The sequence below is a fragment of the Trifolium pratense genome, linkage group LG2 (assembly GCF_020283565.1).
Source record: "Trifolium pratense cultivar HEN17-A07 linkage group LG2, ARS_RC_1.1, whole genome shotgun sequence".
In the NCBI taxonomy this organism is placed as follows: domain Eukaryota; kingdom Viridiplantae; phylum Streptophyta; class Magnoliopsida; order Fabales; family Fabaceae; genus Trifolium; species Trifolium pratense.
In genome coordinates this window covers 9,684,910-9,709,966 of record NC_060060.1, presented here as the reverse complement: position 1 = coordinate 9,709,966, position 25,057 = coordinate 9,684,910, and the positions used below count along the sequence as shown (strand labels likewise).

General features: G+C 32.2%; 3 protein-coding genes across 3 annotated transcripts; all 3 read left to right on the top strand.

The window, feature by feature from the left end:
* Positions 1-1,232: 1,232 nt before the first annotated feature.
* Positions 1,233-2,600, top strand: LOC123905821 (abscisic stress-ripening protein 2-like). Its single transcript, XM_045955568.1, has 2 exons — positions 1,233-1,466; positions 2,223-2,600. The coding sequence occupies exons 1-2, from the start codon at positions 1,314-1,316 to the stop codon at positions 2,403-2,405; spliced, it is 336 nt and encodes a 111-aa protein (XP_045811524.1). The 5' UTR covers positions 1,233-1,313; the 3' UTR covers positions 2,406-2,600.
* A 5,193-nt stretch (positions 2,601-7,793) lies between these two features.
* Positions 7,794-9,691, top strand: LOC123905820 (cytochrome P450 710A1-like). The gene has a single exon (XM_045955567.1). It carries the CDS (start codon positions 7,880-7,882, stop codon positions 9,455-9,457), a length of 1,578 nt encoding a protein of 525 aa, XP_045811523.1. The 5' UTR covers positions 7,794-7,879; the 3' UTR covers positions 9,458-9,691.
* A 5,307-nt stretch (positions 9,692-14,998) lies between these two features.
* LOC123904130 (centromere-associated protein E) lies at positions 14,999-22,144 on the top strand. The gene is made up of 3 exons (XM_045953824.1): positions 14,999-15,186; positions 16,050-21,247; positions 21,662-22,144. The coding sequence occupies exons 1-3, from the start codon at positions 15,042-15,044 to the stop codon at positions 22,142-22,144; spliced, it is 5,826 nt and encodes a 1,941-aa protein (XP_045809780.1). The 5' UTR covers positions 14,999-15,041.
* Positions 22,145-25,057: the final 2,913 nt, after the last annotated feature.

Here is a 25,057-nt window from a genome sequence, read left to right as displayed (position 1 = left end):
AAAACCTTAAGGTGTTAGGTTAATGGATCCTCTCCCTTATAAACCATTCAATATTCACTGTTTCATCCGATGTGGGACTCAACTCACACTTGAAATACCAACATCTCCCCCTCAAGTGTGAGTCCATCCATTACTTTATGGGCATGCTCCCCCTCGAACGGAAGCTTTTTCATCCACTTGTACCGCCGTTGCTTGGCCTCAACGGGACACGCCACCTGAACACCTTGTCAGGAAGACTTTCGACACAAGGAGCCGGATCAACAACCATCGGCTCTGATACCACTGTTGGGTCTTGAGGGGGTCCGGGGGATCATCACATCGGGCTTTAAACAATTATATAAGTGAGTTGGACACCACACATTAACCCAAAACCTTAAGGTGTTAGGTTAATGGATCCTCTCCCTTATAAACCATTCAATATTCATTGTTTCATCCGATGTGGGACTCAACTCACACTTGAAATACCAACAATTTTATGACCGAGAAGACCAATAAACCTAATATCAAAAGGTTTTCGATCAAGATGTAATGTTCAACTTACTTGTATGGTTGCTCTGAGTTCATTGTAAATGATATTGTCCCCGCATGACGCAACAAAGTTAACACGATCTTCCGAATAGAAATTATGTAGGTTTAATTTACATTTTTTATTCCTCTTATTATTAATTACTTCACGAAAATAGTCACCACTTTTTTCTTTTTGCAAAATTTTTCATGAAGATTAAAATTTCAACAATTGCAATACTTGAATATCAAAATATTCAACATTCAATGTTAAGAAACAGGAAAACTATTTTTTGTGAGTGTAATAAAATAGGAGATAAAGTATACATGTCTTGTTCCGTGAGTGAAGTTTAATTGATAATCAAAGATATTATATATTAAAGGTCTGAGTTTGAATTTTAGATTTAATTTTTCCACACTTATAGTGATGAATATATATAGTCATCAGACTACTTGACAAAAAAATAATCTATAAATGTTAACTCAATTGACAATATTGATATCGATATAGTTTGGCTGGACACATTCACAATTCATGACCTCGATGTTGTGAGTTTCGGTGTTGTTTAAAAAAAAAAAGAAAGACAAAAATATAATTAAGCCAATTTTTTATTTTTTTTTGTTTTACAAAAAAGTTGAGAATCAAACATAAAATCTCATGCATACTACTCAAATTTCTCTCTACCGGACAAAATATATAGTGCTTTAAACCAATTATAAATTGGTAGCAAGTCCTTCACACTTTCCCATTCCACCATAAAGTCAATTTTTTATTCATCTCTTATATAATTTAATCTTTTGCAACCATCATGGCTGAGGAAAAGCACCACCACCTTTTCCACCATGAAGAAAAAAAGTCTGGCTTTGGTGAAGAAGTTGATTATAAAAAAGAAGAGAAACACCACAAGCATCTTGAGCACCTTGGTGAGCTTGGTACTGCGGCTGCTGGTGCTTATGCCTTGGTAATATATATTTTCTTACTTTTGGCTACGTATTTTTAATTCTAAGTTAAAATAGTTGCAATCTTCATGAGATGAGTTTTCCCTTTAATTTTCATATAATTTTTAAATTCAAATTTAAACAAAAGAAAAAGTAAAACTGGAAAACAGTGGGAAATTTTGAGATTTGGACTTTAAAAATTTGAATTTAACTAAGAAAATTTGTTTTCTTTAGAGATCAATTTAGAAATCAATTTGTCGATCGATTTGAAAGTCGGTGACTAAATTAGTTGCTTATTAAAGTATTAGTTTTAACAATTTCTTTTTAATAAATTAAAATTTTAGCCACTAGACGAACTATTTGATCAAATAAAAAAAATTACGATAAAATTAATACTATAGTACGTGAAATAATATAATAAGAATAAACTATGATAATTTAGTTTAGATTTCGGGTGATCAATTTTGAATGACATTAAACTGATATCGAAACCAATGGATGTCAAGTTTGGTTGGACGTTTTACACTCTTACAAAGAAAAAAATTGAAGTGAACTTTTTCTTAATATAAAAAGAGAGCCGAAGTCCAAAAAGTAAATTGATTTAGTGGGATTGATTTAGATTTTTGAACTTAATTGGATCATTGGTTTGAATATTCTTACGCTCCTATCATAGGTTAGAAAAACCGATTACACAAAAATAAATTCTTTTCACAAAAGTACACCAAATTAAAATGTACTCTCTTTGAATGATGCAATTCAATTGATTTTATTTATTATAGCACGAGAAGCATGAGGCTAAGAAAGATCCTGAACATGCTCACAAGCACAAGATAGAAGAAGAGATTGCGGCCGCGACCGCTGTGGGATCTGGTGGTTTTGCTTTCCATGAACACCATGATAAAAAAGAAGCTAAGAAAGAAGATGAGGAAGCTCATGGAAAGAAGCACCATCTCTTTGGATGAAAATGATAAATATAACAAGCTCAAAAAGAGTACTTTGTGATAAATAAAATCAAGCTAAATAAAGTTTTTGAGTTATAGTTTGGAGTGTTTAATTCTCTATAGTTTCTTTATATATTTGCATATATATAATATGTGCTGTATTATTTGACCAATAATTCATGGTTTATATATAAAGTAATGTAAGTGTTTGCTTGATGTTATTGATTATTTTTCTGCTATAGGTTGTGTAAATTTGCACCATATAATATAAATTTTGATTGGTCTAAAAAATTTAAGACCGTGTTTAAAGAAAAGTTTGAATGGTAGTTAGTGTATTATGTCAACTAGTAGTTGAACTCATCAATTACCTCCACGTTACTCCAATTTAGTCCTACGTGGAGAAAAAAAATTGTGACATTAGTGCCAAATCACTAACACATGTTTTAACAAAAAGGATCAAAGGGTGCACATTTTAAAAAATAAATGACCTAAATGAGAAAAAATAAATAAGTAAATGATCAAAGTATTACAAATAAGTAAAATAAAAGACTTTTAGTGTAATTTTGCAAAAAAATATAATAAAAATTAAGGACTAAATTTAGAAGGTTTCATTTTTATAGGGATCAAAAACATATTTAACCATTATATATAAATTACCCTTGGCCTCGATTACAAATGATGTGCGACTTTAAGATGCAGCGAAAGAGTTCCCCCTTAGCATGGCTAAGGAAGAGTTTGTGGCCTCGATCACCGATTAAGTCACCAATGTACCAACTTCTAGAGGTATATTGTCCTCTTTGGACGTTGTGTGAGCCCTTCAAAATTTTATCCTCGGTAAAAGGTGTCTCGTTGGGTTGAGGATGTTGGGTGTTGTATAAAAATTACTTTTGGTCTTGATTTCCAAGCAATGTGGAACTTTAATTGGTAACAAAACAATTTTTAAAGAATATTATCAGCAATCGTTAGAATTTCAAATAATTTTAAACATTGGACCACAATGACCACTTATAAAGGTGATCTACCGTAGCACTTGTCAGGTGGTATTATGGTAAACAACCTTCATAAGTGAACGATCATGAACTACTGTTTAAATTATAAAATTTATAATGACTGTTGCCAATACTCTTTAGAATTAAAAATATTGGTGGAACATGGGTTACCAAGATATTTAGCCATATATCTTTGATTAACTTTGGAGATGAAGATATGGTGATGTTTGTTTGAAGCAAGTAGCTGAAGAATATTGGCTTGTATATTAGATATAGTTTTGCAATCTCCAATTATTTTCTTAATATATATACCCATACATCAAAGGGAACCCAAGTTTTAGTATAGCCACTTTTCATTTGGTTTATCTTTCATTTAAATTGTTTTACTTACCATTTTATTAGTTCTTTGAGAAATCAAATAACAATTACGGTATATCAATGCATTTTTGTGTTAAAAAAATTATTGTATATGATGTATATGATTTTCGCCCCTATTAGCTAAAATTTTTGGATCTGTCCTTGATAAAGTTGACATCTTTTCAAGAATTTCAGATAAACCACGTACCAGCATGCAAAATTAACAACCGCTCTATATTGTATTTTAGACTAAACTTGAAATACAATACAGGGTGTACGGGTTATTACCCGGTTATTTAAAAGAAACTGAGTTTTTTAAAATTAAAAAATAAAAATCCTAACATTTCACTTCTTCCCTATTCATGTTCATCTCCAACCCAAAAAACTTATTCCTAAAAACATTGAATCTCCATTAAAAAATATGCTCACACACCTAAAACGGATACCATTGCAAACAAAACCAAACACCACCTTAACAAGGGAATGGGGTCAAATTTTTGGGTTGAAGTTTAGAAAGGAGTGATGCATTTATGGGTTTGAAACCCAGAAATTTAAAGGACTGAAAAACATACATTTTTGTGATTTTGTTATTTTTAATTTTTAATAAGAAAAAACATTTTCAAAATAAATTATTATTTATATTCCTACCCGGCCTTGCCATTTCAGCAATTATACAACACATCAGCGCTTTTTTAATAAGTTAAGACTTCAATGCACTTTTGATCTCCCTATTTTAATAAATTTTAACTTTTGATCCCTCTATTTCTAAAACTAGTTTTTTAGTTACTCTATTTTGAAAGTCAACAATTTTTTTTAATTCCCCAACAATTTTAGTGATGTGGCATCCCTATTCATGATACAGCACTTAGGTGGCATTTTCATCAACACAACTTTTATCATCTATAGATAGATTTGGGATTTGAGGGTGTTGGTGTTGATGATAATGAAGGAGGAGGAAGGTTCTTTTTCTTTTCTTTTTTTTAATTAATTTTTAATATTTTATTTTATTTATAAATAAAATTAATTACAACAATAACGACATGTAATTTTTTTCAAACTCACTAATGTCAACTAAGTACCATACTATGAATGGGATGCCACAACATTAAAATTGATGGGGACTAAAAAAATTTATTGACCTTAAAAATAACTAGTTTATAAATAGGGGAGCCACAAGTTAAAAATTATCAAAATAGGGGACCAAAAAACTGTACTTAAGCTAAAAAAATAACGAAAAGAACCAAAGTGTGCATACGAAACCTTAGTGTAATTTTGCATATATTTTTAGTCTCTATAAAAAATTTCTTGCAAATATAGTTTTAATCCATACGAAACCTAAATTTGTTTAATTATCATTAAACTTTTAAATTTTTGAATGATTTTATATAGGAATATTTAAATATCATATAAAGTTTATTTCCTAAAATTTAGAATTTTTCAACATGATACAAATTAAATGTGAATTTTTTATTTTGAATTTTTCAACATGATATGAATTAAATGTGAATTTTTTAAAGAGTAAAAGTTCAAGATAAAAATTAACGAAAATCATAGCCTATAAATCAAATTTTGAGCTTGTTTTTTTCTAGAAGAACTTTTTATGATGTTCTAAACATAAAATTAATAAAATTAAGTAAGAAATAAACTTAAAAGGTCATCATTTTATAGGAATTAAAAACATATTTAACCCTTTTGTCAAAATAAAAACATATTTAACCCTATATACAATAAACATATATAGTTCTCAACCAACGAGGTGTCTTTTGTAAAGGACAAAATCATGAAGAGAAACAATGCCAAAAGTAGACGTTATATTCGAAACATGACGCGGTCGTGGTGTACTTGAGGGTGAAACAGTACATTGACGATTTCACCTAGGGACCAAAGCCACAGACTACTCTCCCTTAACCTCCGCTAGGGGACAACTATTCTAGTACTCCCTAAAGTCTCGTGTCTCTTGAGAATTGAGATCAAGGGTAGTATATACAACATCCACACTCCTCAACCCACAAGAGAACTATTTTTATAAAGGAAAAAACTGTGAAGGTTCATTATGAACTGCATCTTTATTTTTTTGTTATTTTAATCAAATCGGACTCAATTAAGTCATTATTTCAATTTAAAAAGTGAGGATATGATCACTAACTTATTTTCAAGCAACAACATATACCATCGTTGAAATTTTAAATATTTGTAACTATTAGTCCACAATGGACCACTTATAAAATGGATCCATATTAGAAGTTTCATAATTTTAAACATTCATTCACGTTCAGTCACTTATAAAAAAAAGGTCTACCGGCCATAGCACCAACCCTATATACATAAAATTTAAAATTATATGAAATTTTCAAATATTTATCCATAGTAAACTATCTAAATGATCAAATAATTTTTTTTTTGAAATACTAGTGCTACAAAGTTAAGTTGGACAAGATGTAATTTCTAATATTGATGATTTCTATAAGTGGTCTATCGTGGATCGTATTTACAAAATATTTAAAATTTAAACAACTATATACATTACTTCTGTAGGCAAGTGCTGAACTAAGAATGTATATGAATCTGGTTAATTTTTCACATTCAAAGATATTTCGTTATACATAAATAAATAATAATGTATCGATACCAATTTATACATATCCATTAGAATTATAAAATATTGGATTGGTTATCTAAAGAAATTGAATATATAATTTGAAATTTCTATCGAATGAACTTTTAAATGAATATTAAATTTAAAATTAATAAATAATTTTTTATTTTTATTTTGTTATTATAATGTTTGTATTTTTTTCTAAAAATGCAAACATATATTAATGGGAGGCACTAGGGGTGCCCCAAAACAACAAGGTGCTTGACATGCACTACAACAAACAAAATCAGTTACAGTAAATAATGTCTGCACTTGAAAAGAATCGAGTGGTTCACCGTACCAGGTCAAAAATTATCAGTCTACATTGGACTATTGAAATGGACAAAGTGAAATTGAAAAATGCCTAACAGATATATGATATCAGTGGGACATAACAACAACACACACCGTCACTCAACAGAAGAAAGAACAGAAGAAGAGTATTTTGGTAAGAGAAATCTTATTTCAACACAATATTCTAACAAAAATACAATAAAGTTTCACTTTATGCTTTTTTTAATATTTTTTGCATATCTCGATAATTGTGTTGTGAGTGAAAAAAGGTTGTGTCGTATTTTTGTCCGATCTTTTTGTGTTCATATAACACTGCTCTTTTGGTAAACACCATTATTTTAAATTGTGGTTACGTTGCTTTAATTGCGATCAATGCTAGTTGCTACAATGTGCAATGCAGCTATTGTGGCCTGAAATTATTTTAAAATTTTACAAATTATATAAAATGACACCACTTTGCCACTACAATATTTACCTATCATCGCAAAGTCTTAGTTTATTCTATAAGTATTTTTTTTCTTTTTGAACAATTTATTCTATAAACATTGATTTGAATGTGCTTAAATACACAGTTGATAGTTTGTTAAAAGTAAGATTTTTTATAAGATTTGACGCAAATTAGGATTTAAGGTTTATAAATATTATTTTTTTGGTGAAAAAATTTGAGCGAACACCGCCAAAATCATTTTATGTGGCTTCTAATGCGGTACAGTGCAGTCATTGACGTGAATGAAAATCACACCGCAATTACGGAGCGATGCGGTTACGTAGGCTACTTACCCAATCAGCAATACTGCGGCCGCAATTGCAGATGAAGACCGCAAACTCATGTATCACACATATCACAGCAGCAAACTCATATCTACTGAGCTATACAAGAAACAAACGGTGGAGACGTAAGAAGGTGCCGGTTTCTTTTACATTAGGTCCAATCAAAACATTTTACATAATGGCTAAGAGTTCTACTTGCTTGTTCCCCTTGCTTCTGGTAACATTTGATTTAATATCTAACAATATAAAGGAAAAATGTGATAATGTTATTGTCTTAAACGATGTGTCCTACGTCATGGCCTATCCTTTACCTAGCTGGAATTCCTTTTAAATTCTTTCCTCCCATTACATCCTAACACAAGCAAAACTTGGTTCTTAAATTCAACCTCTTCTTGCATTGCAAAACCATCCCTTCTTTCCCCTCAACAAGAAAATATTCATATGCATGCATGATGAGTACTACTAATCTCATCAAATCAATATTATCAATAACAACATCTTTGTCTCTAACCCAATTAATCCCATACCTAATATGTTTTCTCCTTTACCTTATTTTCCTTGAACAGAAATCATACCTCACCAAAAAACGTTTCATTCCAGGCCCATCTTTTGTTCTTCCCTTCATAGGCAATGCAATCCCATTGGTCCGTGACCCAACAAAATTTTGGGAACTTCAATCAACTCTAGCCAAATCAACCCCTTTAGGCTTTTCAGTTAACTACTTCTTTGGGAACTTCATAGTCTTCATTAGAGACACAGAACTCTCCCATAAGGTTTTCACCAATGTTAAGCCCAATGCTTTTCAGCCCATGGGCCACCCATTTGGCAAGAAGCTATTTGGTGAGCATAATCTTTTTTACATGTTGGGTGAAGACCACAAGAATATCCGTCGTCGGATTGCTCCCAACTTCACTCCCAAGGCGCTTTCCACCTACACCTCACTGCAGCAGATTATTATTCTAAAACACCTTAAATCATGGGTTGAGAAATCCCAACTCGGTGACTCTATTCCAATCCGTGTACTGGCCCGTGATATGAATTTAGAAACCTCTCAGACTGTTTTCGTGGGGCCCTATTTGGGCCAGAAAGCCCGAGAGATATTCAAACGTGATTACTTTTTCTTCAACTTTGGTCTAACGAAGCTTCCCTTTGATTTTCCTGGGACTGCATTTCGTAATGCGAAACTCGCCTGTGATCGTCTCGCCGGAACCCTAGGTAATTGCGCAACAATGAGTAGGGAGAAGATGGAGAATGGTGAAGAGCCTTCGTGTCTCATTGATTTTTGGATGCAAGCTACAATAAGGGAGATTGAGGAAACAAACGATAATGGAGTTACGGTGCCACCATTTTCCACTGACGCTGAGATCGGAGGTTATCTCTTCGATTTCCTCTTCGCAGCACAAGATGCATCAACATCGTCACTTTTATGGGCGGTGGCATTGTTAGATTCACATCCGGAGGTTCTTGCCAAAGTCAGGGAAGAAGTTGCCAGAATCTGGTTGCCAGAGTCAGACACACTAATAACTTCGGAGCAACTAACAAAAATGAAGTACACACAAGCAGTTGCACGTGAGGTTGTTAGGTATAGACCGCCGGCGACTCTCGTGCCGCATATTACGATAGAGACGTTTCCGTTAACGGAATCATATTCGATTCCAAAAGGAACACTTGTTTTTCCGTCGGTTTTCGAGTCATCGTTTCAAGGTTTTACTGAACCAGATCGGTTCGATCCAGACCGTTTTTCAGAAGAAAGAAAAGAGGATGAAATATTTAAAAGGAACTTCCTTGCATTTGGGGTTGGGCCCCACCAATGTGTGGGCCAGAGGTACGCTTTGAATCAACTTGTTCTCTTCATTTCAATGTTCACATCTTTGATTGACTTCAAGAGAGATAGAACGGATGGTTGTGATGAGACCGTGTATGTTCCTACGATTTGCCCTAAAGATGACTGCAAGGTTTTTCTATCTAAGCGTTGCACAAGGTACCCTTCCTTTCCTAGGGTTGGGGAGCTTAATACAGGACCATAATGCTAGCTCTTGTTGTGTGTTGATTAAAGGTTTACCAATTTTTTTATATGTCAAGTAGACTGGTAAGTGGCTAAACTCACACTTTAAGTGTGAAGACGTGGGGAATTCCTGGTTCGAATCCCGATTTTCCTAATAAGTGTTGATGTAATTCCTAGAGGCCAATAAGTTTTATGACAAACTTATATTTTGTATCATGACTTTTATTATTGTTATTAATAAATATGAGACGTTATTTTATTATATATTTATTGAAAAATAATAAAAACTCTAGAATATTAAGTTCTGCTAATTAATGGGACATTAAGTGTGCATTAATGATAAGACTACCTCAAAATATAAAACAGTAATATTAAACTACATAGTAAAGTTTTAATATTAGTTGAGATGATAATAAAACGTAAAGACTATATTATGTATGTAGGATGATGATCACATGTCATGGATCATAAATATAAGAACTACCCTAACTATGGCTGAATATTTAACGACATATAAAAAAAAAAGACGCTAACCGTTAATTTTTATGTATCTTAATAACATATCAAATGATTTTGGATTTATCTGAAGTTTTACATAAATGATCTATATGATATAAACTTTCAATCAAACGGTGAATTTTATAAAATTTATATCGGTTAAAACATTATTGAGAGATGTAACATTTTGTGTCAAACTAGTTGGTGTCATTTGATCCTGACCCATATATATATATATATATATAGGGGGCTGCTAATTTAGACCCAGTTGGGTCTAAATTAGCAAAGTTCACCTTTTCAGTTGGACCAAAATACCCATTCTTTTTAATTAATTAACCAAATTACCATCAATGGACGCGGATCCAGTGTCGCGCGCGTACCGCAGGACCATGGTTACAGGCCGATGATTTCCATCAGACAGCCAAGCTCTGATCTCATCAAGACTGTCTGATCAATCAGACAGCCCAGATCATACGAATCCATCAGATTCCAGCGCGTGCACCACACTGGATTACACCCTGGAGAGAGAAGAATCTACTTTTTAAAAGCAGGACACGTGTCGCTGTCTGATTGGCTGAGCGTGATTTATTTCCATTTAATACTTTGAACTCAATTATTTCGTTGTAAATTAATTTTTTATTTTTTATTTTTATACCAAAATTCATAATTTTTTTTTCTCTACAAATAGAGACTTGGTTCGTTTGATTTGGACACAGAAAAAAAAACCCAATTTTTCACTACCTTAATCTCATTTTTCACTACCTTACATCAACTCACTGAAACCATTCTACCAGGAAAATGGTTTCAGAGTACAAATCTCTGAAACCATTCTACCAGCTAAATGGTTTCAGAAGCAAATAACTAAGAATCAACTTACTGAAACCATTCTACCAGCAAAATAGTTTCAGAAGCAAACACAATTAATAAATTACTCACTGAAACCATTCTACCAGTAAAATAGTTTCAGAGTACAACTATGTGCAACCATTCTACAAGCTAAATGGTTTCAGAAGCAAATAACTAATAATCAACTTACTGAAACCATTCTTGCAGCAAAATGGTTTCAGATTACAACTCTCTGAAACCATTGTACCAGATAAATGGTTTCAGAAGCAAACACAATTAATAAATTACTCATTGAAACCATTCTACCAGTAAAATGGTTTCAGAATACAACTATGTGCAACCATTCTACCAGTAAAATGGTTTCAGAAGCAAACATTAGTTTTTAATTACCGTTTTATCTCATTTAATTAACTAAAAATAGTTTCAGGTCTCCAAAAATTTCATAAAATATACCAAAAGTTCCAGAATATTATCTACTATTTTCCTGGTATAATGGTTTCAGTGAGTTGGTTGAGTGGTGCGTGTTAAATTACAACACACAAGTAACGTATTTAGTAGACAAAAAATGAGATTAAGGTAGTGAAAAATTGCATTTTTTTTTCGGTGTCCAAATCAAACGAACCAAGTCTCTATTTGTAGAAAAAAAAAATTATGAATTTTGGTATAAAAATAAAAAATTAATTTACAACGAAATAATTGAGTTCAAAGTATTAAATCAACAAAAATCACGTCCAGCCAACCATTGTGTGACACGTGTCCTACTTTTAAAAAGCAAATTTTTCTCTCTCCAGGGTGTAATCCAGTGTGGCGCACGCGCTGGAATCTGATGGATCAGGATGATCTGGGCTGTCTGATTGATCAGACAGTCTTGATGAGATCAGATCTTGGCTGTCTGATGGAAATCAACGGTCTGTAACCATGGTCCTTCGGTACGCGCGCGACACTGGATCCGGTCTATTAATGGGTATTTTGGTTAATTAATTAAAAAGAATGGGTATTTTGGTCCAATTGAAAAGGTGCACCTTGCTAACTTAGACCTAACTAGGGTCTAAGTTAGAAAACCCCATATATATATGGGGTTTTCTAACTTAATCCAGTGTGGTGCACGCGCTGGAATCTGATGGATTCGGATGATCTGGGCTGTCTGATTGATCAGACAGTCTTGATGAGATCAGTGCTTGGCTGTCTGATGGAAATCCACGGCCTGTAACCATGGTCCTGCGGTACGCGTGCGACACTGGATCCGCGTCCATTGATGGTAATTTGGTTAATTAATTAAAAAGAATGGGTATTTTGGTCCAACTGAAAAGGTGCACCTTGCTAACTTAGACCCAACTGGGTCTAAGTTAGCAGCCCCCTATAGAAACTGGGGGCGCGTGTACTATTGGGTAAATTACAGAAATGCCCCTGTTGCTCTATTCTTTCAAAAATTAAAAAAATAGGTATTTTTGTCCAACTGAAAAGGTGCACCTTGCTAACTTAGACCCAACTGGGTCTAAGTTAGCAGCCCATATATATATATATATATATATATATATATATATATATATATATATATATATATATATATATATATATATATATATATATATATATATATAGAGGATGTATATTATGAGAATGCTAAAGATATATGAGAATATGAGAATGAAATAATAGCCATTAGATTAAAATGGATGGTTGAGATTAAAGTAATTATTGTGAGTCATGTCACATTCAACCAAACATTTCCTTCTTCCGTATCTTACTTCTCTCTTACCATTCCCGACCGGTTCTTCCCTTTCCTTCCACCACTAGTAGTTCCGGTCGGTCGCCTTCTTCCATCATCGTCGGTTGTCGGCTTGAGAGCCTGGTTGCCGTTTCTGGTTGTTGAGGGATTGTAAAAAATTAGATCTAATTCACACCACTTTAGAAGATGTGATTGTTGAGCATGATTGCCTTATTCCGATGTGAAACTTTCAGCAGCCAGTTGAGAAAACTATGAATTGATAAATTGAAACAACTTTAGAAGAGGAATTTATTAAATGGTTTGTTAAGGATTACGCTAACGGTGGACATGATGATGGTGGATCTGTGTCTCGTCCCTTTTGTTCTTCAGTTACCAACAAGAAATTTGTGAAGGGATATTTTCAAATGGTTGAATTGCTTATATATAGCTATTACAAATTGAATTTAATATTGTTCTTCTTTTGATTTGGTAGCAACGAGACCTTGACATTGTCTTATGTTATAATAACCTTGTGATTGATTTATATTAACTGGTGTAATTGAATGGTTGCAGCAACAATGTCGTAAGATTTACTTGTGTGCAAGACAGCGGTCGGAACTGAGACGGCGGTCGGAAGTTTATGGGTCAGTGGAGGTTGGCCAGAACTAAGATGGTGAATTCATTGGTGTATTGCTGTATCCATCGGCGGCTGCGGGGGTAAGGCGTGAGAGAGAAAGATTCTTCGAAGGAATGAACAGTGAAGAGAGAAGTTGAAGGGTTTGTGATTGAGTGGAAAAGACACATTAAAAAGTATTTTAATCTCAACCATTCATTTTAATCTAATGGTTATTATTCATTCTCATATTCTCATATATCTTTATCATTCTCATAATATACATCCTCTATATATATATATATATATATATATATATATATATATATATATATATATATGTGTGTGTGTTTTGCTATAAGACACCCACTTTTAAATTAGAAGGTGTCTTTTAGCAAGCTACACCTTTACTAGTTGACAAAAATATCCAACTTTTTTTCTTAAACAACCAAAAAAGGAGGGGTATTACCGTAATTAACATATAATTACAAAAAACAAAAATCTCAATTTTCTAGTTGAAGGTCATCAAATCTTCTTCTTTGAACCAATTTTTTTTTCTTCAGTTAAATTGATTTTGTTTTATCAAAGCAAAAATTGATTTTCTTTTCCTTCGTCATTCAATTTCCATTTTTTTATCAGGCCTCTCCGTAATGAATGAATGACCAATGGGTTGATAAAAAAATGAAGACTTATTGTTTTGATAAAAAAATTACTTTAGCTTCTTTGTTGTTGTTGCCGGAAATAATGTTTCTGAGCTACTTGCAATTTTTTTAGATCTCTTTCATTCCTTAAACTAATTTTTAATTTTAAAATCAATTTAGAAAATTTTAACCGCCACAAAGATTTAATCTTTTAATTCTATTGGCTATTTAAGAGCTTCTGGAATAGGTAAAGAAGAGGATGATTCACCTAACCAAAATTTGTTCAACCAGAAATAGCCATATGCATTACTGACCAATTGGACAAAGAAAGCGAAAATTGGAATTTTAGTTTTTTAATAAATATTAATTAATTACAATCATACCCCTCCTTTTTTGGTTGTTTAAGAAAAAAGTTAGATATTTTTGTCAACTAGCAAAGGTGTAGCTTGCTAAAAGACACCTTCTAATTTGAAGATGGGTGTCTTATAGCGAAACCTTATATATATATTATGAGTAATAATTATACTGGATTGATCCACTGTAAGAATACTGCTCAGTATTTTATGAAATGTGTCATAAGTTATTCTCATAGTAGTGATAATGATGTATACCGCTCTTAAACTTAAATCCACTTTGATCCCTATATGTTGACTTAAATTTTCATTTAAACATCTGTAACAAGATGACTATAAAATTGGTTAGTAGATACTTCGCAAATTATATTGAGGGTCATTCAAACGCTGTATGCAACAAGAGACTATAAAGTGTGATTAATGTCTTCATTGTACTAGTAGTGGATTTGTATATGTAACAAGACGACTATAAAGTTGAATTAAAAAAGGGGAGACCATTTTCGCGAAGTTAATAAAATAGTGGAATCAAAAGTGAAATTTAACCAATAATATAATAGCATGTTAGTATAAAAAGATTGAAAAAAAATTAGGAGGGATTGTGGCTTTTGTTGGTCTCTTTCTAGCTCCGTTCCTGATAGTAGGTACATGATGTGCCAAAGCAGATTATGTACATGGGAGGTATATTTAGGAAAAGATTTTGATATCTTTAAAAGAGATTCTAATTTCCAACCGAAGAAACAACAAATACTAACTGTTTAAGCAGTCTCAAATTGCTACCAACACCTCCCACAAGAGCTACATGAGGGAGAAAAAGAATATATACTTTTCCTTTTGCTGAAGCTATTTTGAGAATAAAGCAACATATATATCTACACAATTTTGTTTTATTCATTTAAAATTCTAACCTTTTGTTAAGAAATCATTATTGAAAGCAAGAAAGAAAAAAAATGGAACTAGAATTGGGACTCAAAATCACCAAAACTAGAGATGACATTGATTCCATATCTGAGTATCAATTTATGAAGGATACAGGACCAGTCTTTAAATCTAGAGAAACTAACACCATGTTCATCCTCACTGCACATCTTAAAGGTAAGTTAATTCTCTCATTCATTTTTTTTAATCCTCCCATTTTTTTCTTCTCTTTTTTATGTTTTAATTAAATATGTTTTTATCCAATTAAACTGAGAAATATTTATTTTAATTCCAGCAAAAAAATTCAATTCCAATATATCTATATCTTTAACAAAGGTTGAAATATGCTTTAAATATCTTTTTTTTTAGTCCTTGTAAAAAATATTAGTTTTAGTCCTTATTACAATTATTTAATTTATTTCTTTTTGTCCTTGTGGTTTTACTTCTTTTATTTACTCAATTTTTTGTTTTATTTTAGTTCCTAAAATATTTGTATATGATAAACTGATCCATGTAATATGCAAAATGATGAATGTAATACACGATGATTTTTTTTTTAACAGCGAAAATCAATAATTAGTTGTTTTTTATAAACAGTAATTAGTTGTTAATATTAGTATTTTTTTTGCCTCACCGAAACTTGAAGCTACACAATGACTAAAATGAATATTACACGAACATATTCTTAAAGGAACAAATTCTATAAGTATAAAACAAATAAAATGCAAAACGAAAAGTAGAAATTTTTGTCCTTGCAAGGATAAAAATAAAATAATTTTTTTTACTCGACAAAAATAGTGTTTTTGCTTGTACCAAACATATATTTATGTGAACACTTTGATATCCCTTAAGTTTTATTAGATATATATATCCATTATCTAATCATTTTATTTTAGGTCATTTTTTACATTTATTAATTATTTTATAGTAGTTTGAATTTTGAGTATAATTTTGTCTATAGGATTACATAACAAAATTCTAGGATTCTAAATAATTTTTGGTTTTTATATATTCCTGGGTAAATATCCTTGCAAACACAGGTTATAAGAGGAATAACATTGACATCAATATTAACAAAGATGGTAATAAGATATCAATTAAAGGAAAGAAGCCAATTCAAGAAATGGTAATGATGGGATGGGTAATGCAAAAGAAAGTGGTTGATGTTAAAGGCTTCAATAAGGTTTTCAAAATTCCTTATGGTGTGAATTTGGATAAGATCAAAGCAAATTACAATGAAGAAGAATGGATGTTAAATATTGTCATGCCAAAATTGGTGAAAGGGGTTTTTGGTCTTAAGATTGAGGAAATTAAGGAACAAGAATTTGACAAAGGAAGAAGAGAACATGGGAAAAGTGATTTTGATCATGTTTCTAGTAGTGTTGGTGAGACAAGCCAAAAAGGTTCAAAAGAATTTGAATTTCAACATATGGAAGGAAGTGATAATATTATTGAGAAGATGATTGATGATACTAAGAAGGAAATAAATGAAGGGAGAATACTAAAAGAAGTTGGTGAATATAAGTTAAGAATTGAAGATGGAAATGGAGAGAGTGTGAGAGAAAAAGGTGGCAAGGAAGAATATGAAGTGAGTAAGAAATTAGAAATAGATCAAAGTGTTGGTATATTTATGTCAAAGGAAATTGAAGATACAAGTCAAGATAAAGAGTTTGAGGATCAAAAGTTGAATAGTAGAAGTGTTGACAAAAGGCTTGATGATGTTAATAGGGACTTAATTGGAAGCACAATTAAAAAAGATAATGAAGAATCTAAGTTTAGGATTAAGGATAATAGGGTAAAAGATGCAAATCAAATAGGTTTTAAAGAGTCTATGATTCAACAAAGTGGAGAGTCAAAACAAAATGAATTTGGAGAACCAAAGTGTGAAAGTAAGGTTAGACTTAAAGAAAGTATGGAAGAAAGTAGTAAGGAACCATTTGAAGCAATGAAGGTACCAAAACATGATGAAAATATAGTTGATCATATTCCTAACAATATTGATTCTATAAACCAAACTCAATTGAAAGAGGAATATGAAAAGCCACCTTTTGAAGCCTATGAAGATGTGCAAAAAACCATGTTTGGAGATATCATCCAAAAGGAAATCATAAAGCCTAACAAAGAAGGATTTGGTGCAAAGATAACTATCAATGAAGAGTTTCCTAAGAACTTACCTAAAAATAACTATGAGGAAAGTGAAGGATTGAATAATCAAAAGATGCAAGAAACCAAAAATGAGAAAGAAGAAATGGTAGGCAAAGAGGTTGAATATTTTTTGGAGAAGGGTCAAGGTGAAAGATTGAAAGTGATGCATGAGGAAGCAAAGAAAGGCAATAATACAAATGAGACAATGAAAAAGGAAATTGAAGAGAGTGATAATGGAATCAAGGAAGGTGGTCAACAACATGTCGCAAAGATGAAAGAAAGTAAAGGTTGTAATGTTGCTAAGGAGGAAGAACAAAAAGAGGTTAAGAAAGAAGCATTAGTTGAAAATGGAAGTTTAATAGTGGAAGGAAATGAATCCAAGGAGATAACAAAGGAAATAGTCCAAGATGGCGAAGATAAAATTGAAAATGATATAGTGAAGTTGAAAGGAGAAGGATCTACAAAGATGCATGTTGAACCAAATGAGCCTTTTGAGGGAGAGAATGTTAATAATGGAATATTTGATGAAAGCGAAACAAAAATGTTTCATGCGATTGAACAAACTAAAGATGTCAATGAAAAGGGTGCAAATATTGAACATTCTAAGAAGAAGATACAAAATAAAGGTATCCAAGAAAGTGTGGAAGAAAGTAGCATGAAACCTTTTGAAGCCAATGAAGATGTTCATAAGGACTTTGGAAAGCCTAAGATGGAAAGTAAAGATGGAAATCAAGAATCTGTAAGAGAAAAGCTTAATAAAGAAGCAGTTGAAGGAGAGATAAATGAAGAGATTCAAAATTACTTGCCTAAAATTACTAATGAGCAAAATAAAGGATTGAATGTTCAAAAGCGGCGAGAAATCAAAGATGTCAAAGAAAATGTTGTCGATGAAAATGTTGTCAAAAGAAAGGGAAAAGGGATTGAATATTTTGTGGAGAATGGGGAAGGTGATAGACTCAAAAACATGCATGTGAATAAGGAAAGTGAACATGAAAAGAGTGAACATGGAATTAAGGAAAGTGGTCAACAACATGAGAATACTGTAAAAGAAATGTATGAAGTATCAAAGAGTGAGACTAAAGAGTTGCCGCGGCAGGTTGCAGAGATTGATGGAAGTAAAGATTTTGATGTTGCAAAAGAGGAAAAAAAAGACGAGGTTTTGAATGAAGCATTGGTTGAAAGTGAAAGTTTGATGGAAATGGTACAAGGAGAAGAATCCAATCCGATGACAAAGGAAATAGTCCAAGATGATGAAGATAAAATTGGAATATTTGATGGAAGAAAAACAAATAAGTTTCGAGAAATGAAGCAAACTGAAGATGTCAAGGAAAAGAATGCGAAAATTGGAAAGTTTGCGAAGACTGTGAATGAGAAGATACAAAATGAAGAAGATGAAGATTTGAAGAAAAACACACCAAAAGAAAAAGATCAATGCTGTTTGCAAGAAGATATGAGTGAAGGAAGATGCGAATCAACCAAGTCTGGAAAAGAAGATTTTTCAATGAAAATGTTAGATTCACAAATTGATACAAGAGAAGGACCCAAGGATAGAAAAATGGAGAAAACTAAAGGTATCAAAGAAGAGAGTGAAAAAGTAAAGAGGGAGAAATATAAAAAGTTAGAAGTTGAAGCAAATGAACTTCAAGGGACTGAGATTGAAACAATTAGTCAGATTTTGTTTGAAGAATCCGTTGAAAACAAGTCAAAACCGAAAGAGATAGGAACTCCTGAAAGAGAATTTCAATCAGTTGCAAGCACGGGATTTAAGGAGTTTGATTATCGGAATGCAAAGGATAAGAAACAGAATATGACGATGTCACCTCAAAAATTTCAAAGCAAGGAGACACATGAATCAAAAGATGAAAGTATCAATCAAGATATTCTAAATCAAAAGATTGCAAAAGAGGTTGAGACTATCGATGATGAAGTTGTGAAATCATTATCAACACCAAAGTTTCAAATAACACAACAGTCTGAAGTTGAAGAAAAAGATAAATCATGTGAAGGGAGCAAAGAAAAGTACAAAGTTTCCTTAGAATCAAAAGGGCAAAATCATACAAAGGATATCCAAAATTGTATTGAAATGAAGGAAAATGAAGAGGCTAAACAAAAGGACACTTTCAAGCAAGAAATGCCTCTAGAAAAAGGCGAATTTCTAAATGGGGAAACAATGCAAGAGAAAGAAGCAGAACCCTTGGAATCAAGCCTGAAGAATGATGTTGCAGAAATGAAAACTAAAAGGCCTCTTGAACTAGAAAAGACTATTGTGAATTGGAAATTTCCAAAGACAAAAGATCAACATGATTATGGAACTGAAGAGATGAAATTGCCGAAAATTGCAGCATGTCAAGAAGCTAAACCATCAAAGTTACAACGGTCAAAGTGTAATCAACAATCCACAGAGAAAATAAAAGCTATTGGAGAACATGAAGAAACAAAAGATTCACCAAAGCTAAACATTGTGGAAACTGCAAAAATTGATAGTTTGCAACCACAGTTCCTTGATGTGCAAGAAAATATTTTGCAGAAAAAGGAAGAGCCAAAAGTTACAAAGATTGAAGAGAAACATGTTTCAACACTCCAAAGAGAGATCAGAAAAACAACTCAAACCACAGAAGAAAAGGAGCTTAAAATGAAGGAAAAAATGACACCTTTTGAGAAGGTTAGTGGATCCAAAAGGGTAGAAGAAAAAGTTCCTGACACTCCGAATAGAGAACTTCAAAGAGAAATTGAAGAAGTCGCGTCTAAAATGGTGGAACCATCAACTACAGTTGAAAAAACTCCAACTAAAAAAGGTGAAAGGAAAAATCCTCAAGAATTAACAGGGCCAAATCTGAACTATGAAATTTCAAAGGTAGAAGAAGTACAAAAAGAAAATGAGGTGGAAAGTCACATTCCTGTACTAGTAAAAACCATTTATAAAGAAGAAGGAACAAAGGCTAATGAAGTAGAATCCTTGGAAGCAAGTTTGAACAATGATAATTTACAACATGAACAACATGAGTTTGGAACAGAAGAGATTAAAGAACCAAAAGATGCAACATATCAAGAAGCAAAAACATCAAAGTTACAAAGGCCAAAGATTAATGAACCATCAACAGATGAAATAAGCAGAAAATCAGAAGAAAATATTGATAGTTTGCTGCCACTTCTCCTTAATGAACAAGACGTACTTCATGTGGAAGAGAAGAATGATAAGAATGGATTTCATACACCGAATATTGTGGAAGAAGAAAGAGTTGTGAAGAAAAGGGAAGGACCAATGGTTGCAAAGAATGAAGAAACTAACAATTCTTCAACACTCAAAAGAGTGAATGGAAAACCAAAAACCAAAGAAGAAAATAAACCTAAAATGAAGGAAATAACTACACAGTTTGAGAAGGCTAATAGATCAAAAAGTGTAGAAGAAAAAGTGCATCGAACTCCAAAGAGAGAACATCAAAGAGAATTAGAAGAAGTAACTTCTAAAATCAAAGTTGAAGCACAAACTACAGTTGAGAAAAATACAATAAAAGAAGTTGAAAGGAAAGAGCCTCTTGAATTAACAAGTCTACCAAACATGGTCAATGAAATTTTAAAGGTAGAAGAAAAGCATCAAGAAAAAGAGGGGCAAAAGCACATTCAAGTACTAGAAGCTACCGTCGCTAAAGGAAAAGACGACAGAGGTCACCAATATGTGCAAAAGAATAATAAGAAAGAATTTCAAACACAAAAGACTTTAGAAGATGAAAAAGTTGTGAAGGAAATGGAAGAGGCAAAGGTTGCAAAGAGTGAAGAAAATAAAGATGATTGCACATTCAAAAGACAAGATGGAAAAACTACACAAGCCTTAAAATTTGACAATGCTAGTAGTGAATCCAAAAGGGTAGGAGAAAAAGTGCATGAAACTTCAGATAGAAATCATCAAAGAGAGTTAGAAGAAGCCACTTCTAAAATGAGGGTGGAACAACCAACTATAGTTGTAAAGACTCCAACAAACATGGACAATGAAATTCCAAGGGTAGAAGAATTTAGAAAAGAAGAGGTGGAAAGGCACATTCAAGAACTAGAAGCAACCATTTCTAAAGAAAAAGATATAATTGAACAAAAAGAGGTGAACAACATTTAATCATTTAATGTCATGTCATTTTTTATAGGCTTAATTAGTATTTTGGTCTCTTAATTAATTTTTTGGTTTCACATTGGTCTCATAATGATTAAACGTTACACTTTGGTCCCTTAAAATATCTATGTTTGCCACATTGATCCCTTTTGTTTATATTTTGCAGAAAACGTTAACTTTGATTTCATATTAAACTAGATAAGGGACTAATATGAAACCAAAGTTAACGTTTTATGCAAAAAAATTAACAGAAGGGATCAATGTAGCAAACAGATGTATCTTTAAGGGGCCAAAGATGAACGTTTAATCTTGAAGGGACCGATGTGAAACCAAAATAATAATTAAGCCTTATTATATTTAACCATTTTAAAATGTATTTATATTTTGAAGTAATTTCTACTATAGGATACAGGAAGCCAACAAAACTCTATGGTACCAAAGAATCTACCACCAAAAAGAGATTTTGATTCCATGGAGGATACTCCAACATTAGAAGTAGTAGCTGATAAAGTGGTTCAACAATTAGAGGTTTCTAGCACATCATGCACTAAACAATTTGAAGTTGAAGGAGAAGAAAAAGCAAAAAGAATGGAACCTAAAATAGATGTCCATGATTCAAAAAAATGTAAAAGAGGCCAAGATATTGAACAATGCATAAACAATGATGAGGAAGCAAAACAAGGAATAGAAGAAATTAAAGATGAAGAAAAAGACTATGAGCAAGTGTTTGAGGAAAAAAAAGAAGGTGAAGATGAAAAAAGAGGAGGGAAAAAGGATAATGCAAAAATATCAAAGGAATTTTTTGTTCCATTGGTAATAGCAGGATCAGCAATACTTGTCACTTTAATAGCTATCTTTGTTCGCAATAGAAGAGCTAGAAAAAGGTAAAATTTGAGATCTTTAAAATCTAGTATTCCATTTTTCACTTGTTTTACAAAAATTGTGGTCACTCATGATCTTGCAGCAATGAAGCATTCAAAATAGGGTAAATAGGTTTTTACCCCTTCAAAGTAGGCGAGTTTTGGTTTATCTCTGATTGACCATGCCACGTCATTATTTTTATAGAATCTTAGGTCAATATTTTCCATGTCATCTTTTTTGTGGAATCTTAGGTCAATATTTTCCAGATAAACCAGCCAGAGGATCTTCACATTATATGGATAATTAAAAAAAAGCGTGTTTGCAGGAGGGTAAACAAAAACTCGCCTACTTTGAGAGAGTAGAAACCTATTTACCCAAATTTTAATAATTGTTTTTTTCTGCTCAAGTAACTTCAGTTGGTCCATACTCTACTTACAATTAAAAAAACAAACAAAAAGGTTGTAAAATTAGTTTTTAAAGTAAAATAAACCATATAAAATTACTGATAAAAATAAATCATAAAAATAGGACTTCATTCATGTGATATTATTTCTTACAGTTAATCAGGTAGTTTTCCTCGTTGAGAGAAACTCTCATACACTTCATATATACTAAAGAGAACTCACAATTTATAGAAGTTAAATTCTACTCTTTCCTTCATTTAGTTCCTATTTGTATCTCGAAAATGATTAACTCTAATACACATCTGATTGACTCAGGTGATTGCACTTGATTTTGGTGCGGCGAGCAAGGTTTTAAATTGTGGTTGAGATCACGGATGCGGTAACAGTTGTTGCGGCCGTACACGTGAATTAAAATCACACTGCAATTGTGTTGCATGGTTCGCGCTTAAATAGGTGAGGTGTTGTAACCACCTCCGCCGGCGTAGAGTGTTGGGAGCCGTTGAGATCAATCCAACAATCTTCATGCATTGGAGGAACGGATTCGCTATGGCAGGAGTGCGATATACCCGATGTGCAGCTGAAATAATTCTTCGCTCGATCTGAAGAATGATGATGAATTGGACTGAATTTTTGCTAGTTGGACCATTTGTATCGGGGCTTTGTCCAATTTGAAATAAATACATATAAATTCAAAAATTAAACCAATGATTTTTTTTTTTTAAGAAGAAGAAGAAAAATTAAACCAATGATTAAACAGTGAAGACATCTAAATTTCTTTCAACTAGATCAATTAGGCCTTACAAAATTCTTTCAGAATTTATATATATTTCACTAAAATTAAAATGTCAATCAGAGGTTAAATTTTATTTTGAAATATTATAAATTTGAGACAATGGTGTGTGTACTCTATGAGGGGCGGTGCTACATACGAAGGTTATCAAAACCGGACCGGACCGGCCGGTAGGACCGGTCGGACCGTGAACCGGTCATGAAAACGGTTCGGTTTTGAGCAAAAAACGGATAGGAAACCGACCTGCAAAAAACGCGTGAACCGGGGTCGAACCGGTGAACCGGCCGGGCGGTTCAAGCGGTTTTGCAGATTTTTTTTTTTTAAAAAAAAAAAAATAGGGCAAAACGATGTCGCTTTTTTTTTTTTTTTTTTAAAAAAATCTGAAACAAAACAACGACGTCGTAGGAATAGGAAATATTTTTGTTTTTCATCTATTTTTCATTTGGTTTGAATTATAAATTTTATTTTATTTTGACTTGTGATATTTTATCTTTTTAATGTGTGAAATTATGAAATATTGAGCAATTATTCATATATATTTATTTATATATTAATTAAAATATATATTTAATTAAAAACGATTCGACCCCGATTGAACCCGGTCCGACCAATTGAACCTTGAACCGGTGAGCTCGCCGGTTCGATGACCGGTCCGGTTCTGACAACCTTGCTACATACACACCAGAGGGTGCATATGCACACCCTGACTTCTTATCAATTAAACCTACTATCCTATTGAAAACTAGGCTTGCACACCCTGATCTTTTGCTTTTGCACCCTGCACCCACAGCCACAGTTTGACACGTTCGGTTTTTCTCATTTCATACTTGACTATTTGATTTAAGTGGCTGCATTACTTTCTGTGTCGGTAGTCCTATAATCCTATTCTGTATTAATGTTTAAATTACAAAAATGATGACACTGATATTTGAATGAATTTTAAGTCTTCAAACTTGTTTACTAAACTAATTAATCAATCAGACTAATAAATCATTGGTTTTTAAAATGGAAAAAATGTTGTATAAGGGATCGTCTTCTAATCGCCGATAATGAATAAAAGAGAATTTTTTACCAAGGAAATGAAAGGTGTTAAAATATAATAGTTATAAATTTTAAAAATTTGCACCCCCTAAGCCAGGGTCCTGGATCCGCCACTGAATCCCTTATTATAAAACTCTTATGAATATTAAGAAAAGTAATTGCAGCTACAATTTTGTAAAAAAATGTAGTACCTCCGTCCCTATTTATAAGACCCTGTTTGACCACTGCATGTACACCAATGCATAATTTTGATCACTAATATCTTTAATTGGCTATTAGTAAAAATTATAAAAATTTAATATTTTGAAAATACTCATAAACAAATTGAACGAGATCTTATATGCTAATATTTACATTTATATATTATTAAAAAAATACGGTCAAAACAAGATAAATGAATAGTACATTTTTGTCAAACATAGTCTTATAATTAAGGACAGAGGTAGTATTACTTTTTCATTTCTCCTACTATTATTAATATTTTTTTATTTCTTTTTAAAAAATAAATATGTAATCAAAATTATAAGTTTTTTTTTACTAAATGCAAATTCTCATTTAAATGAGACAAAAATGAATTAAGATTAAAAATTGTCCAATACATGAAAAACTGAAAAAGCCATTAAAATAACCCAAATCATCAATAATAAAAATGATCCATTTTGTTAAAAAAATGGCCCATTAAACAAAAAATTCCAAGAACTCTTC